We start from the raw sequence: 11,997 nt of genomic DNA on the forward strand, positions 1-11,997 counted from the left end.
CCAATAGCAGTGTGTTGTGGTAGGACAACTGACCATGCTTTCCCGGAACAAGGGTCCGTCTGGTGGGAGAAGGGAGAGTCTGCTGAGGGCATCTGGGGTCACCAGTCCTGAGCCTACCTGTGTGTGCTGAGCCTGGCTCAGAAACCTGATTAGTGACAATTGGCCCAAAGCCAACGGCGCCTTCTCATGCAAATCAGCCTTACAGTGCATTGTGGGTATAGCAGTGTCCCTTACTGTAGGCCCACAGGCAATCTCGCCATTTCGGCTGGTGCGATGCTACATAGTCCTTGCTCAAGTGGTGATTGGAGACACCCAGCCCTATTTTTATTGTTAGTTGTGCCATATTGACTTGCTGACAACCTACACCATAACCAATTTGGTTGTGAAACACCAGCCCCTCACCTCTTGGGTGGAGTTAGCAACCTCATGAAACTACTGAGGTTGGCTTGTGCTGAAGCTGGGGAAGAAGGGGCTACTCTCCAAACTGGACTCTTGCCCAGTGAAGGTGGTTTACCCTGAATAACATCATTCTGCACTTCTACTTGAGGCTCTCAAAGCACCTTACAAACACCTTACAAACATGAACACACATAGCACCCCTGTGGCAAAGGGGCTGAAAGATACTCTCTCTGTTATGCACAGAAAGGGGAGATGACTAGCTCAAGGTCACACACACAGTCTGCAGCAGAGATGGGGATAGAGCTTAGATCTCTTGCTTCCCCATCCTGTGCCTTGTCAGTGAGAACCTCCTTGGCTCATGGCACTTCCCAGATCAGAGTGAAGGCTGGGACTTCCCAGGACTGGCTGAGGCAGGGAATGGAGACATCACAGAGTGAACTGTCTGCTCAATGTACTGCAGCCAGTGGCACTGGAGTGGGGAGAGGCGTTTTGGGAGAGGAGGGGAAACCTGCATTGGCAGGAGAGGAAAGCGGCATGGCAAGCTGTGAGTTAAGCCTGGGGAAATCCACCTGTTCCCTGGAACCTGTCATACCATGTGCTAGCCACACCCTGGCCCGGAGTGAGAGAGTGCTGTGTTAGCAGTTATAGCCAGAGTGTGTTCGTGCAGAGACATTGGGTGACCAGGAGAGAGGCTGTGGCCTCCCTGTGCTGGTGTTGTGTGCTCCCGGGGTCCACCGTGCTCAGCATTGCCGATGGGTGCCCCGGCACAGACTGCAGAAGTGAGAAAAACAAACCCAGACTGGCCAGTGGGAGCAAAATTCTTGGCCAGCTTAAGGCTTTAGAGAGAAACTCACAAGACAGCCCCCGCCTCTCCCCCCAACTCTCCCTGCCTTTGTTCTGGCCACACCATATAGGTACAGAGCCCTAATCTCTCTGGCATGCAAATACCCTACTGCTCTAGGGTATTCAAAAATCTGTCTCCTTGACGGCTCAAAAAGTGGGTGCATGTGAGGGGGGGGGGGTGCGGACTGTCTGCAGTGTGCTTGCAGGGCGCATGCATGGTGTTATATAGCATGTCTAGGCCCCAACCCAAACGAAAGCCCTGTTGTGCTAGGCACTGTGCAAACACAGCTTGAGAGACAGACCCTGAAGAGCTTCCAGCCTAACTAGACAAGGCAGCCAACGAGTGGGAGGGGAGCCAGGCACAGAGGAGAGGTGAGGGGACATGCCCAAGGTCACCCAGCAGGTCAGTGGCAAAGAGTTTGGAATAGCACCAGGTCTCCTGCCTCCCACTTCAGTGCCTTAGCCACTAGCCCATGCTGCAGCTCCATGTGACGCGGGGGCAGAGGTCAGAGCAGGCGGGAGTAAATACTGGCACAAGTGAACTTAAACACTTCAACAGGCAATGGTAGAGCGCCGGGCGGAAGGCTGGAGCTGCCATTGTAACCATGTGTCCTATATGCTCTTCTCCTCCTGCAGCTCTTGGAGATCTGTGTCTACTGCACGCTCTCCCCCGCCCCCAACCCCCGCTTGGCTTTGGGTCCCCTCCCCCAAGTTAGAAAATGGGGAGGTCTGACCCAGAGGAGGGCCAGCAGCCAGCTTCGGTGAAGCCCCCAGATGGTGGCTGGGGCTGGATAGTGCTGCTGGGCTGCTTTGTGATCACCGGCTTCTCCTACGCCTTTCCCAAGGCCGTGAGCGTCTACTTCAAGGAGCTGATGCACGACTTCCACGTGGGCTACAGCGACACAGCTTGGATCTCGTCCATCATGCTGGCCATGCTGTATGGCACAGGTGAGAATGCTAGCGTGAGCCCGGCCCCCTTCCAACAATCCCCCCACCTTAGCCCTCCCCCGCTCAAACCCATACCCGGCACAGAGTGGACGCCTCCTTTGGGTCTTTAACTGTCTCTTTATGCTTCCCAACCCTCCTCTGCACTAAAACCAAATGGGAAGTTGGGGCAGGGTGACAGAGACCTCTGTCCCCAGCACCCCTCCCAGAAGGGGGATGAGCATGTAATGTTGCTGATTTATGCCCCCACATCCTCCATGCCTCAGACATCCCCTATGTCTCCGCGGGCACCCTGAAGATCTCTTTGCCTGCTCATCAGCTCCATTCCTTGGTCAGCCAGAGGGGGTCCCTGTCTTCCCTTTTGCTGCCCTCACTGAAACTAAGTGTAGCTGTCTCCATGTTACACCGAGTCTCTTCTTGCCCCGTGGAAAGAAGGAATCAAAGCCAGGTCTGCCTTGTGGCAGTGTGGAGACAGGGCTACTCTGTCTGGACTCTAGAGCTGACTCTCTACCTCCAGAGCAGAGCTGATGGTGAGGGAGGGAGATTTCCTTTGGCCTCAGCATTCTGCATTCACGTGCTGCAGGTGGGTGGAGAAGTCACTCAGTTGTAGCTGCCCTAACTCTTTGTTTTCTCTGGTTCTCACTGGCTGCTCTGCTTCCATTCAGGGCCTGTGAGCAGCATCATGGTGAACCAGTTCGGGTGCCGGCCTGTGATGCTCGTTGGTGGGCTCCTGGCGTCTTCCGGTATGATCCTAGCCTCCTTCACCACCAACATTATTGAGCTGTACCTGACGGCTGGCATGCTGACAGGTGAGAGCCCTACGGAGGGGGAGCGCTGCAGCTGTGGGAGTGCACCCATCGGATCCCAGCAGCTTGGGGCTGGGGGTGGGAGGATGACATAGGCAGGGATAGAGACAGAAGGGACATAGATGATGTCTAACTACCATGGTGACTGGAGATGTGTATATATGTGAAGGCAGAGAGGGGAGGGAGAGATGGGGGGGGTGTTTATAGAGAGGCCCTATCTGTGCTTCCACTGGATCTGTGTGAGCAAGACACATGCTTAAATGCAGTTCAGGCTGGCAAGCTGCTACCTGAGGGAGACCAGGCAGAGTGAGGAGTTGAGGAACACTGGCAGGGATGATGGAGAAATAAAGGGATCTAAGTCCATGGAAGGATTACATGGCCATATGGGAGAGAAGTGGAGACTGAGCGAGAAACACACAGCTTCATGACATGGTTTTTCCCCCCCTTTGCTCTGGAGAAACAGTTTGGTTGCTAAGGGAAGAGGGTTTTCTCCTTACTGTGGATGTGCTCAGGGAGCTGACGTGGCTGTTGGGAGGACAGCCTGCCATGGCAGCAGCTTTATGGCACTGGCTCTTGAGGCTGGAGGAGGCAAGAGGAGGGGTCCGGGCCGTGACTGAGCCTTCTGCCTGCCTCCATCTGGAGTGGCATAGATGGAATCAGAGCTGGCCCAGGGACCTCAGTGTCCAGGACCCTTGTTCTCTGGCTGGCAAAGGCTGAGAGCACTGTGAGGATGATCTGCTCAGAACTCAGTGGCTGGCGGGAGAAACACCTTAAGGGTCTGGCTCATCAATTCATTTAGCAAGATTGGATGGGCTCGAGAGGGAACTCCACACAGCCGTCTTCATACAGAGGCAGAGTCATTGGGGCATGGGGTGGGGGGAAACCACTGAGCTCTGAGGGAGTGCGTGGGAAGAGACACATGCACTAGGAGGAAGAAGAACCCATCATAACAGAAAAAAACCCGCTGGTCCATTAATATTGTCTCTTCTGGATGCAATCTGACAATGGAGCAGCTTGAGGTGGGGGTCACAGTGGGACTGATCAAGAGTTTAAAGGGTAATAGCCCAAGTAAGGTGATGGTGGAGCAGTCCTGATACAGACTCTCAGGGAAGGCCTGCCAGTTAGAATGGGGTAGCCAAAGGCAGGTGGCAGTGGGCGTCCCAGTGCAATGTAAGCTCTTTGGGACCTAGCCCTGCCTCTGGTATGAGTTTCATACAGTAAGTCACGTGGGAGAGTCTAAGACTCGGGAAGAGAATTAAACTACATGATGGAGTCTTTGGGCTAGGTGTGCATGCAGAATCTCTGAGAGGTTTGCATTTGTTGTGGTCCTCTTGTCTCTGTTGTCTCACACCCGTTACTCTCTCCATCTCCTCCTTCCCCTACCCCTGCCCACAGGTCTAGGTATGGCTCTGAACTTCCAGCCCTCCCTGATCATGCTGGGCACCTACTTTGACAAACGTAGACCTCTGGCCAATGGGCTTGCTGCAGCCGGGAGCCCTGTCTTCCTCTCTGCCCTCTCTCCGCTGGGGCAGGTCTTGCTTGAGAAGTTTGGCTGGCGAGGAGGATTCCTCATCATGGGGGGTTTGCTGCTCAATTGCTGCACCTGTGGAGCAGTCATGAGGCCTCTCGAGGCAGGCATGAAGCGGAAGATGGAGAGAGTTCAGGACAAATATGAAGCCAAGGAGATGTTGCCCATTGGGGAAAGGGCAGAGGAGGCCATAAGCACCATTGATGGAGCCAAAAAATCAAAGAAAACCAAGAAGCAGCAGCAGTCTAGGAAAGGGAAGAAGCTATTGGATTTTTCTATCTTCTCCAACCGGGGGTTTGTCATTTACTCCATTGCTAAGTTCATCATGGTCTTGGGTCTCTTTGTGCCCCCCATATTGCTGGTCAACTATGCCAAAGACATAGGAGTGCCAGACACAGAAGCTGCCTTCCTGCTGTCCATCATTGGCTTCATAGACATCTTTGCCCGCCCTTCCTGTGGGATGCTAGCCGGGATGAAGTGGATGCGTCCCCATGTTGCCTACTTATTCAGCTTTGCTATGCTCTTCAATGGCCTGACAGACATCTGCAGCGCCAGGGCTAACACCTACACGGCACTGGTCATCTTCTGTATCTTCTTTGGCATCTCCTACGGCATGGTGGGTGCATTGCAGTTTGAGGTGCTCATGGCCATTGTTGGATCCCAGAAGTTCTCCAGTGCCATTGGGCTGGTCCTGCTCATCGAAGCCATTGCTGTGCTCATTGGGCCACCCTCAGCAGGTATGTTTGTGCTTGAGAGAGCTGTCGGTCACCCAGCTGCCCTCCCGGCCTGACACTGGGACTCTTGACCAACAGGGTAACACTAATGGTTAAGTCCTCTCAAGAATTTGGAGGCATCCAGACATTTTAACTGCATATTTCTAGCTCTAACTTTTGACTGGCGGAATGGTATCCGTAGTCATCCAATGGCATCCTAGATATCAGGGTGGGGTGGGATCAGTACCTGGCATCTGAAGGGTTCATGAGGCTGCACCTCTTTCATGCCTTGAGGGAGAGGACATCTAAGCAGATAACTGAAGAACTGAAAGGAGTTGAACAGTTCAACCCCTATTTTTAGAGAGGAATGAATGAGGGACTATTTCATTGCCTCTGTTTGCACAAGTGGGAGGGAAAGGTACCCCTGCTTTATTATGTGTGTGTGTGTGTGTGGGGGGGGTAATACACACTTCTCTCTTTTTTTTTTTTTTTTTTTTTAATCAGTTTTTCACAAAGTATACAAAACACTGAGCTGGTTTTTCATTTTAATTGTCTCTATAAAAAAAAGACAATCTGAAATGAAGAATCTGAGTACAACCCAATTCATCACCAGGGCTTTAGGAAGTGCGGGGCCCGATTCCAACAGTTTTGACGGGGCCCCAACAGGGATGACTAAAAAAAAAAAAACGTAAAAAAAACACGTGGGGCTTGTACTCACCGGGCCGCGCTCCTAGTTTTTGGCGGCAGATCCTTCACTCGCTCCAGGTCTTCGGCAGCACTAAAGACCCGGAGTGAGTGAAGGACCCGCCGCCAAAGTGCCGTCAAAGACCCAGAGCACCGTCGGGTGAGTAAAAATTAAAAAGGCGCCTCTAGCCAGGGAAGGGATTCTCGGCCACTTGTCCCCCACTCTGGGTGGCCCTGCCACTGGGTGTGGGACCCTCTTAGGCGCGGGGCCCAATTCGGGGGAATTGGTGGAATTGGCCTAAAGCTGTCCCTGTTCACCACAAAACTGATATAAACGGTGTGCTGAGAGATTCTTCTTGTGAATTCTAGTAGTTTTGCTCATAAAAAATTAGCAGCTACAAGCATTTAGTTAGGGCTACCTATAGTGGGATCTACCCCCAGCGTCCCTTAATCCTGACCAACAGCACCCCCTGCTATTGCTTTGCATGGGTAAGAAGAGAAGGTTATGTTGTTGTTAAAGCCTGGCAAAAACCATTTGTGAACATTAACGTGACTAAAACCAGCAGCTTCTCATTAGTATTCACAGCCCTTCTGCTTTGTTGCTGTGCATATTCATGAGCGTGACTATTTTTGTTTGCAGAAAGCACGAGTCTCATGAATGTTTGTAGCAATACATCCCTGCCAGAATTGTGCACAGGACTATCTCCAAATCTTTTTTTAGAGAGAAGATTCAAAGTCTTTCCTTCAATAAGGGAGTGGTGCAGGGGTGCTAGAACAATTTGTATAGTGGGGGTGCTGAGAGCCATTGAACCAAACTTAAACCCTGGATATGATGGAAACCACTTCAAGCCAGGGGGTGCGGCAGCACCCCTAGTTCCAGCACCTATGGAGTGGCAATAATATGTAACTACTAGTGAATAGTTGTTCCCTTGGGAGGGAGTAGCTTGCATAAAGTGTCTGAAGAACGTGATCAGTCCTTCTCAAAGTCTATTAGTGGATAACGTGCAAACAGGAAAACCAGGGCAAACTTATGAATAATTTATTCCCTGAGGCATCTCTGGTGTATTGTAGGCAAATGCCTACCAGGGCCCAGACTGACATCCCCCTCCCCCTGCTCCTTTCCTTAAGCCAAAATTTGAACCCATATCTCCAGCCATGACATGGCAGTGCATGAAACACAGCATGAATGAGCTCCTCCCCATGCTGTGCCAACCATAGAATCATAGAATAGCAGGGTTGGAAGGGACCTCAGGAGGTCATCTAGTCCAACCCCCTGCTCAAAGCAGGACCAATTCCCAACTAAATCATCCCAGCCAGGGCTTTGTCAAGCTGGGCCTTAAAAACCTGTAAGGATGGAGATTCCACCACCTCCCTAGGTAACCCATTCCAGTGCTTCACCACCCTCCTAGTGAAATAGTACAGGAGTACTTGTGGCACCTTAGAAACTAACAAATTTGAGCATAAGCTTTCATGGGCTACAGTCCACTTGTCCAAGCTAGACCTCCCACACTGCAACTTAAGACCATTGCATCCTTGTTCTGTCATCTGCCACCACTGAGAACAGCCGAGCTCCATCCTCTTTGGAACCCCTCTTCAGGTAGTTGAAGGCTGCTATCAAATCCCCCCTCACTCTTCTCTTCTGCAGACTAAATAAGCCCAGTTCCCTCAGCCTCTCTTCGTAAGTCATGTATCCTAGCCCCCTAATCATTTCTGTTGGCCTCTGCTGCCTGCTGGACTCTCTCCAATTTGTCCTCATCCCTTCAGTAGTGGGGGACCAAAACTGGATGCAATACTCGAGGTGTGGCCTCACCAGTAACGAATAGAGGGGAACAGTAACTTCCCTCGATCTGCTGGCAATGATCCTACTAATGCAGCCCAATATGCCATTGGCCTTCTTGGCAACAAGGGCACACTGCTGACTCCTATCCAGCTTCTTGTCCATAGTAAACCTTCCACTAGCACAGAGGCTCCCAAAGTGGAGTTCCCAGCCCCTGTAGATTACATGGGGATCCATCTCTTGAGACAGGGTCAGAATGTGCCAGAACAGCATTCCCGCATTTTTGCTGCATGGAGGACACCATTTTGTTCTCCAGATGGTATCCTCCGCACAGCGTGACCTCTCACACACCACACATGAGTGAGAGCTCACACTGGCCGGGGTGTTCCAGTCACACCAGAAATGATAGGGGTCCGGGACCCTTAGTAAGATGCCAAAGGAGTCGTTTGGGAACCACTGCACTAGAGCCTCTGAAGGCAAAAACAAGGGAGGTTTAGGTTAGACATTAGGAAAATCTTTCTGTCAGGGAGGTTAAGCACTGGATCAAATTACCTAGAGAGGCTGTGGAATCTCTGTCACTGGAGGTTTTTAAGAGCAGGTTGGACAAACACCTGTCAGGGATGGTCTAGATAATACTTAGTCCTGCCTCAGAGCAGGGGACTGGACTTGATGACCTCTTGTGGTTCCTTCCAGTCCTACACTGATTGTGGGGAGGAAAGGACCAGACCTATGGCTTAATTTGGGTCACTGTGAGAACCCTCACTAACAACAACAGTACCTGGCTCCTCTTCTCTGATCCAAACAGGAACACGCTTATTTCCCACGGGGAGTAGCAGGCCCAAGCAGGTGGACACTGGCCCACTTCAGGGAGATTTCTGAAATAGATTGTGAGACAGAGGTAATGATTCATGGGGCTTAATGAAGCAGCTGTGGTGGCAGGGGAAGGGGACATTAGCTCAGCATTGCTGGTGGGCCTGTCAGTATCCAGAGCTTGGTGATATGACAGCCAAAAACACAAAGGGGGGAGAAACAGGCCTTTATTGAACATTGTGTGCAGCACCGGAGCAGCTCCTTTCAAGGAAGGAACATGGGAGAAATGGCAATAGAAAGAAAAGGGAAGGAAGAGACCACGAGGGGATCTGAACTGCCTGGAGAGGGGGAGATGCTTTGTCTCCTCTCCATTTATGCACAGAATTTAAGGCCAGAAGGGACAGGTCTAATCTGACCCCCTGTATAACGCTGGCCTGAGATCCTCACCCAGTTACCCCTGCACTGAGACCAATAACGTATGCTTTAGTCAAACACATCTTCCAGAAAGGCATCCAGTCGTGATTTGAAGAGGGTTACGGTTATTTGGGTAAGTCAATACAGAATGGTGGAGAGGGACAAGGACAATAGTGGGATGAGAGAGGGACCTAGGGTACTGCAGCAATGAAGTTGGGACCATCTTTATAGGTTGAGAGCAGTTTGTTTGTAAAATAGGATAACCAGGGAATAGCTGTCACCGTGGCAGAATGGAACAGTGGCTAAGCTTATGTGTTCAGCCTATGCCAAGCAGAACAGAATCTAGCCCATGATGCCTGGCAGTTGTAGGGCCTGATGGTGGGGGAAGCTTGAGTCTTTTGGTAAACGCAGTTGATCTGACTTAAGGGAGCAGAACCAAAGTGGGAAGAAAGTAAGTGTCACTTTGCTTGCATAACCCTACTTAGCCGCTACTTGGTCTGCAGGTTCGAGGGGATGACAGGGCTTGCTGTGTGTTAAGATTTGCCCCCTACTATTCCCTACTCTTTACCCAGCCTGGAGTCACATATAGGGTCCCACCACACACACAGGACAATCCTGACTTTCACAGAGTTATCCCATGAGCCCTAACTTGTGGGACAATTCAAAGCTCCCCCAATATTGGTTTCAAGCATTATGCCACAGCATTGCATGTGATTCCATTGCCTCTTCTGAGTCGTCATACTATGATGATGGGAAGATGGACTGGAGCAGTGTCAGACCACATCAGCACGGTCTCATGATTATTTAACACGTACAGAACAAAGGCAAATTAGTAGCTACAAGCAGTGTCACAGACTCACCTCTTGGAGCACATCCTGTCTGTTTTTCTCAGCCAACACAGAATGGCTTTCTGTTGTATATTGTCCAGGGTTTTGGCAAGTGTAATTCTGAATATCCCAATAAGGCTTCAGTCTCTTTCCTTAGGAAATTATTCCCCAGCCACAGAGAGCTCATTGAGGTGCTGATCTCAGCGACTTCCATGTCATTGGAAAAGACTTACTGATAGTCTAACACTAATTATTTCTCATTTGACTATCAGGACGCTTGGTGGATGCATTCAAGAACTACGCAATCATCTTCTACCTGGCTGGCTCAGAAGTTGTACTCTCCTCCCTCTTCCTGGCCATGGCCACCTACTGCTGCCTGAATCAGGGGAAGAAGACACCCCAGCCAGAGAAGACCCCTTCGGTAGGGGGTGGCAGTGATACCGAAGAGGCAGAGTCAGATGCGCAGGAAGTGGAGGATCATGCTGGTGACAACCACCACCTGTCCCACAGCACCAACACTGCTGTCGTCATGGACAGCGATGCGGTGAACCACGTAGCAGAGGACCATAGTGCAGATGGGGTGGAGCAGCCTGCGGATGAGGGGGCAGTGCCAGTCCCAGGTGAATGCAACTCTGGTCAGACAGTGGAGAGAGAGAGATTTTAGCAAGTGAAAAGCCAGGACTAAGAGACAATGCTAAAGTGTGTGACTGGCCTGGTTTGGAGACAAGTATATGGGGGAAGGAATATGGGTTGGAAGGGGAGAGTGTGCTGGGGAAGAAGGGGGAGCTGCAAGGAACAAGAGACCGATTCCACGAATAGCAGAATTTTTATATATATATAATGTCTGTGTAACGGTATACTGCAAATACACTGATGTATTCAACACAGGCGCAAAGACCCTGAAAACCAGCCTCCCCTACAAACTGTCCCTGGGAAATATTTTTAAACAGCAGCAGAGGCAGCCAGAGAACTTTACTTTTCCCTCTACACTATCACCCTAAGACAGAGTTAGGGGCTCTCTATGATCATATCTGATTTACTCAGTCTTCAATGCCTCTCCTAATCTGCTACTGCTGTCAGGACAGACCCCACTTCATAGACTGCAGAAGAGGCCACACTATGAACTTGGCGGGAGGGAGGTTGGTTTAGGCTGTCATGGAAGCAGCTGATGGTGTAGGGGAAAAAAAGCTAGAGGGCAGCTACAGGAATTGCCATACTTCATGTCAATAATCTCTCTGACCTTGCCTCCAACCACAACCAATGCCTTAGAGAAAAGTATAGCCTTCCCCTTCCTAGGCAATACTAAAAGTGAGGGGAAGGGACTTCATTCTGACCCCAGCTTGAAATTATCTGATGAGGTGGCAGGCCAAAAGAAGTGGTTGTGATGCTTCATGGGCAAGGAAGAGGAACTGGGGGAAAAGATCTAGTTAAGGGCACCAAGCAAGGAAACAGTCAAACTAAATGCCATTAGCTAACACTGCCCTGACACTAAAAAGTTTTACAGATAGGAATACTAGCAAGGACCCTTCCCCATAGGCTGAATCTGCACGGCAAGAGTAGATGACATGTGAGGGGGAACAACGCTGAGCAGGAAGAGTTTCTCTTCCCAGAGCCCAGGTAAAAAACACACCATGTCCCGAGGGATTATCCCTGTGGCAGCAATGGTACAAGGGGGAGGGGTGGATGTGTGTTTTTTAACTAAAAGAAAACCCCTTATATAAAGGAATCAATGTTCAGGCAGAAGAACAAGCAGCAGCCAGAGGATGCAATGAATGAGAGGGTTTGAGCAAGTAGTAAATCAGGCTTAAGAGATGGATTTCTGGATTCTAAAAGAACAACCTTCACTCGCATACTTAAACCACACTTAATCCGCTTTAGAACTGGGTCTACTATGACACTCCTAGCCAAAGCCCTTCCTTCCAGTTTCCTGAATTACTTTACCTCAAACACCCCGTGCCAACACCTCAAGGGCCCTATTACAACACCAAGGGATCAGAAGCCACAGGGCTGTACAGCAGGGATCTCAAGGGCTGCAGAACAGGCATTTCACTTCAGGTCACTGGCTTGAATATGAACTAGGGATTGGTCACAGACATTACCAACTGATAGCCCAGCTAAACTGAATTTGGTGGGGGAGAGAGAGAAGATTGCACTCCAGCTGCTACTACGCAAGCAGTACTGATTTGCTGCAATAAGGACAGTTTTCAAGGAGAGACAAGACCTCAATGAGCCAGGGGGCTTGCAACCAAGA

The 11,997-nt window shown here is 50.6% G+C and overlaps 1 protein-coding gene across 1 annotated transcript; it reads left to right on the plus strand.

The window, feature by feature from the left end:
* Positions 1–1,902: 1,902 nt before the first annotated feature.
* Positions 1,903–11,997, plus strand: SLC16A8 (solute carrier family 16 member 8). Its single transcript, XM_034776744.1, has 4 exons — positions 1,903–2,190; positions 2,853–2,996; positions 4,389–5,258; positions 10,019–11,997. The coding sequence occupies exons 1-4, from the start codon at positions 1,962–1,964 to the stop codon at positions 10,408–10,410; spliced, it is 1,635 nt and encodes a 544-aa protein (XP_034632635.1). The 5' UTR covers positions 1,903–1,961; the 3' UTR covers positions 10,411–11,997.

The sequence above is a fragment of the Trachemys scripta genome, chromosome 1, assembly GCF_013100865.1.
Source record: "Trachemys scripta elegans isolate TJP31775 chromosome 1, CAS_Tse_1.0, whole genome shotgun sequence".
Classification (NCBI taxonomy): Eukaryota; Metazoa; Chordata; order Testudines; family Emydidae; genus Trachemys; species Trachemys scripta.

Bases quoted from the DNA above. Each gene is read 5' to 3' on its own strand.
- SLC16A8 (XM_034776744.1), top strand. From the start codon at position 1,962: ATGGGGAGGTCTGACCCAGAGGAGGGCCAGCAGCCAGCTTCGGTGAAG. The intron at 2,191-2,852 runs GTGAGAATGCTA...GCTTCCATTCAG, and splicing joins GGCCATGCTGTATGGCACAG to GGCCTGTGAGCAGCATCATG. The intron at 2,997-4,388 runs GTGAGAGCCCTA...CCCTGCCCACAG, and splicing joins GACGGCTGGCATGCTGACAG to GTCTAGGTATGGCTCTGAAC.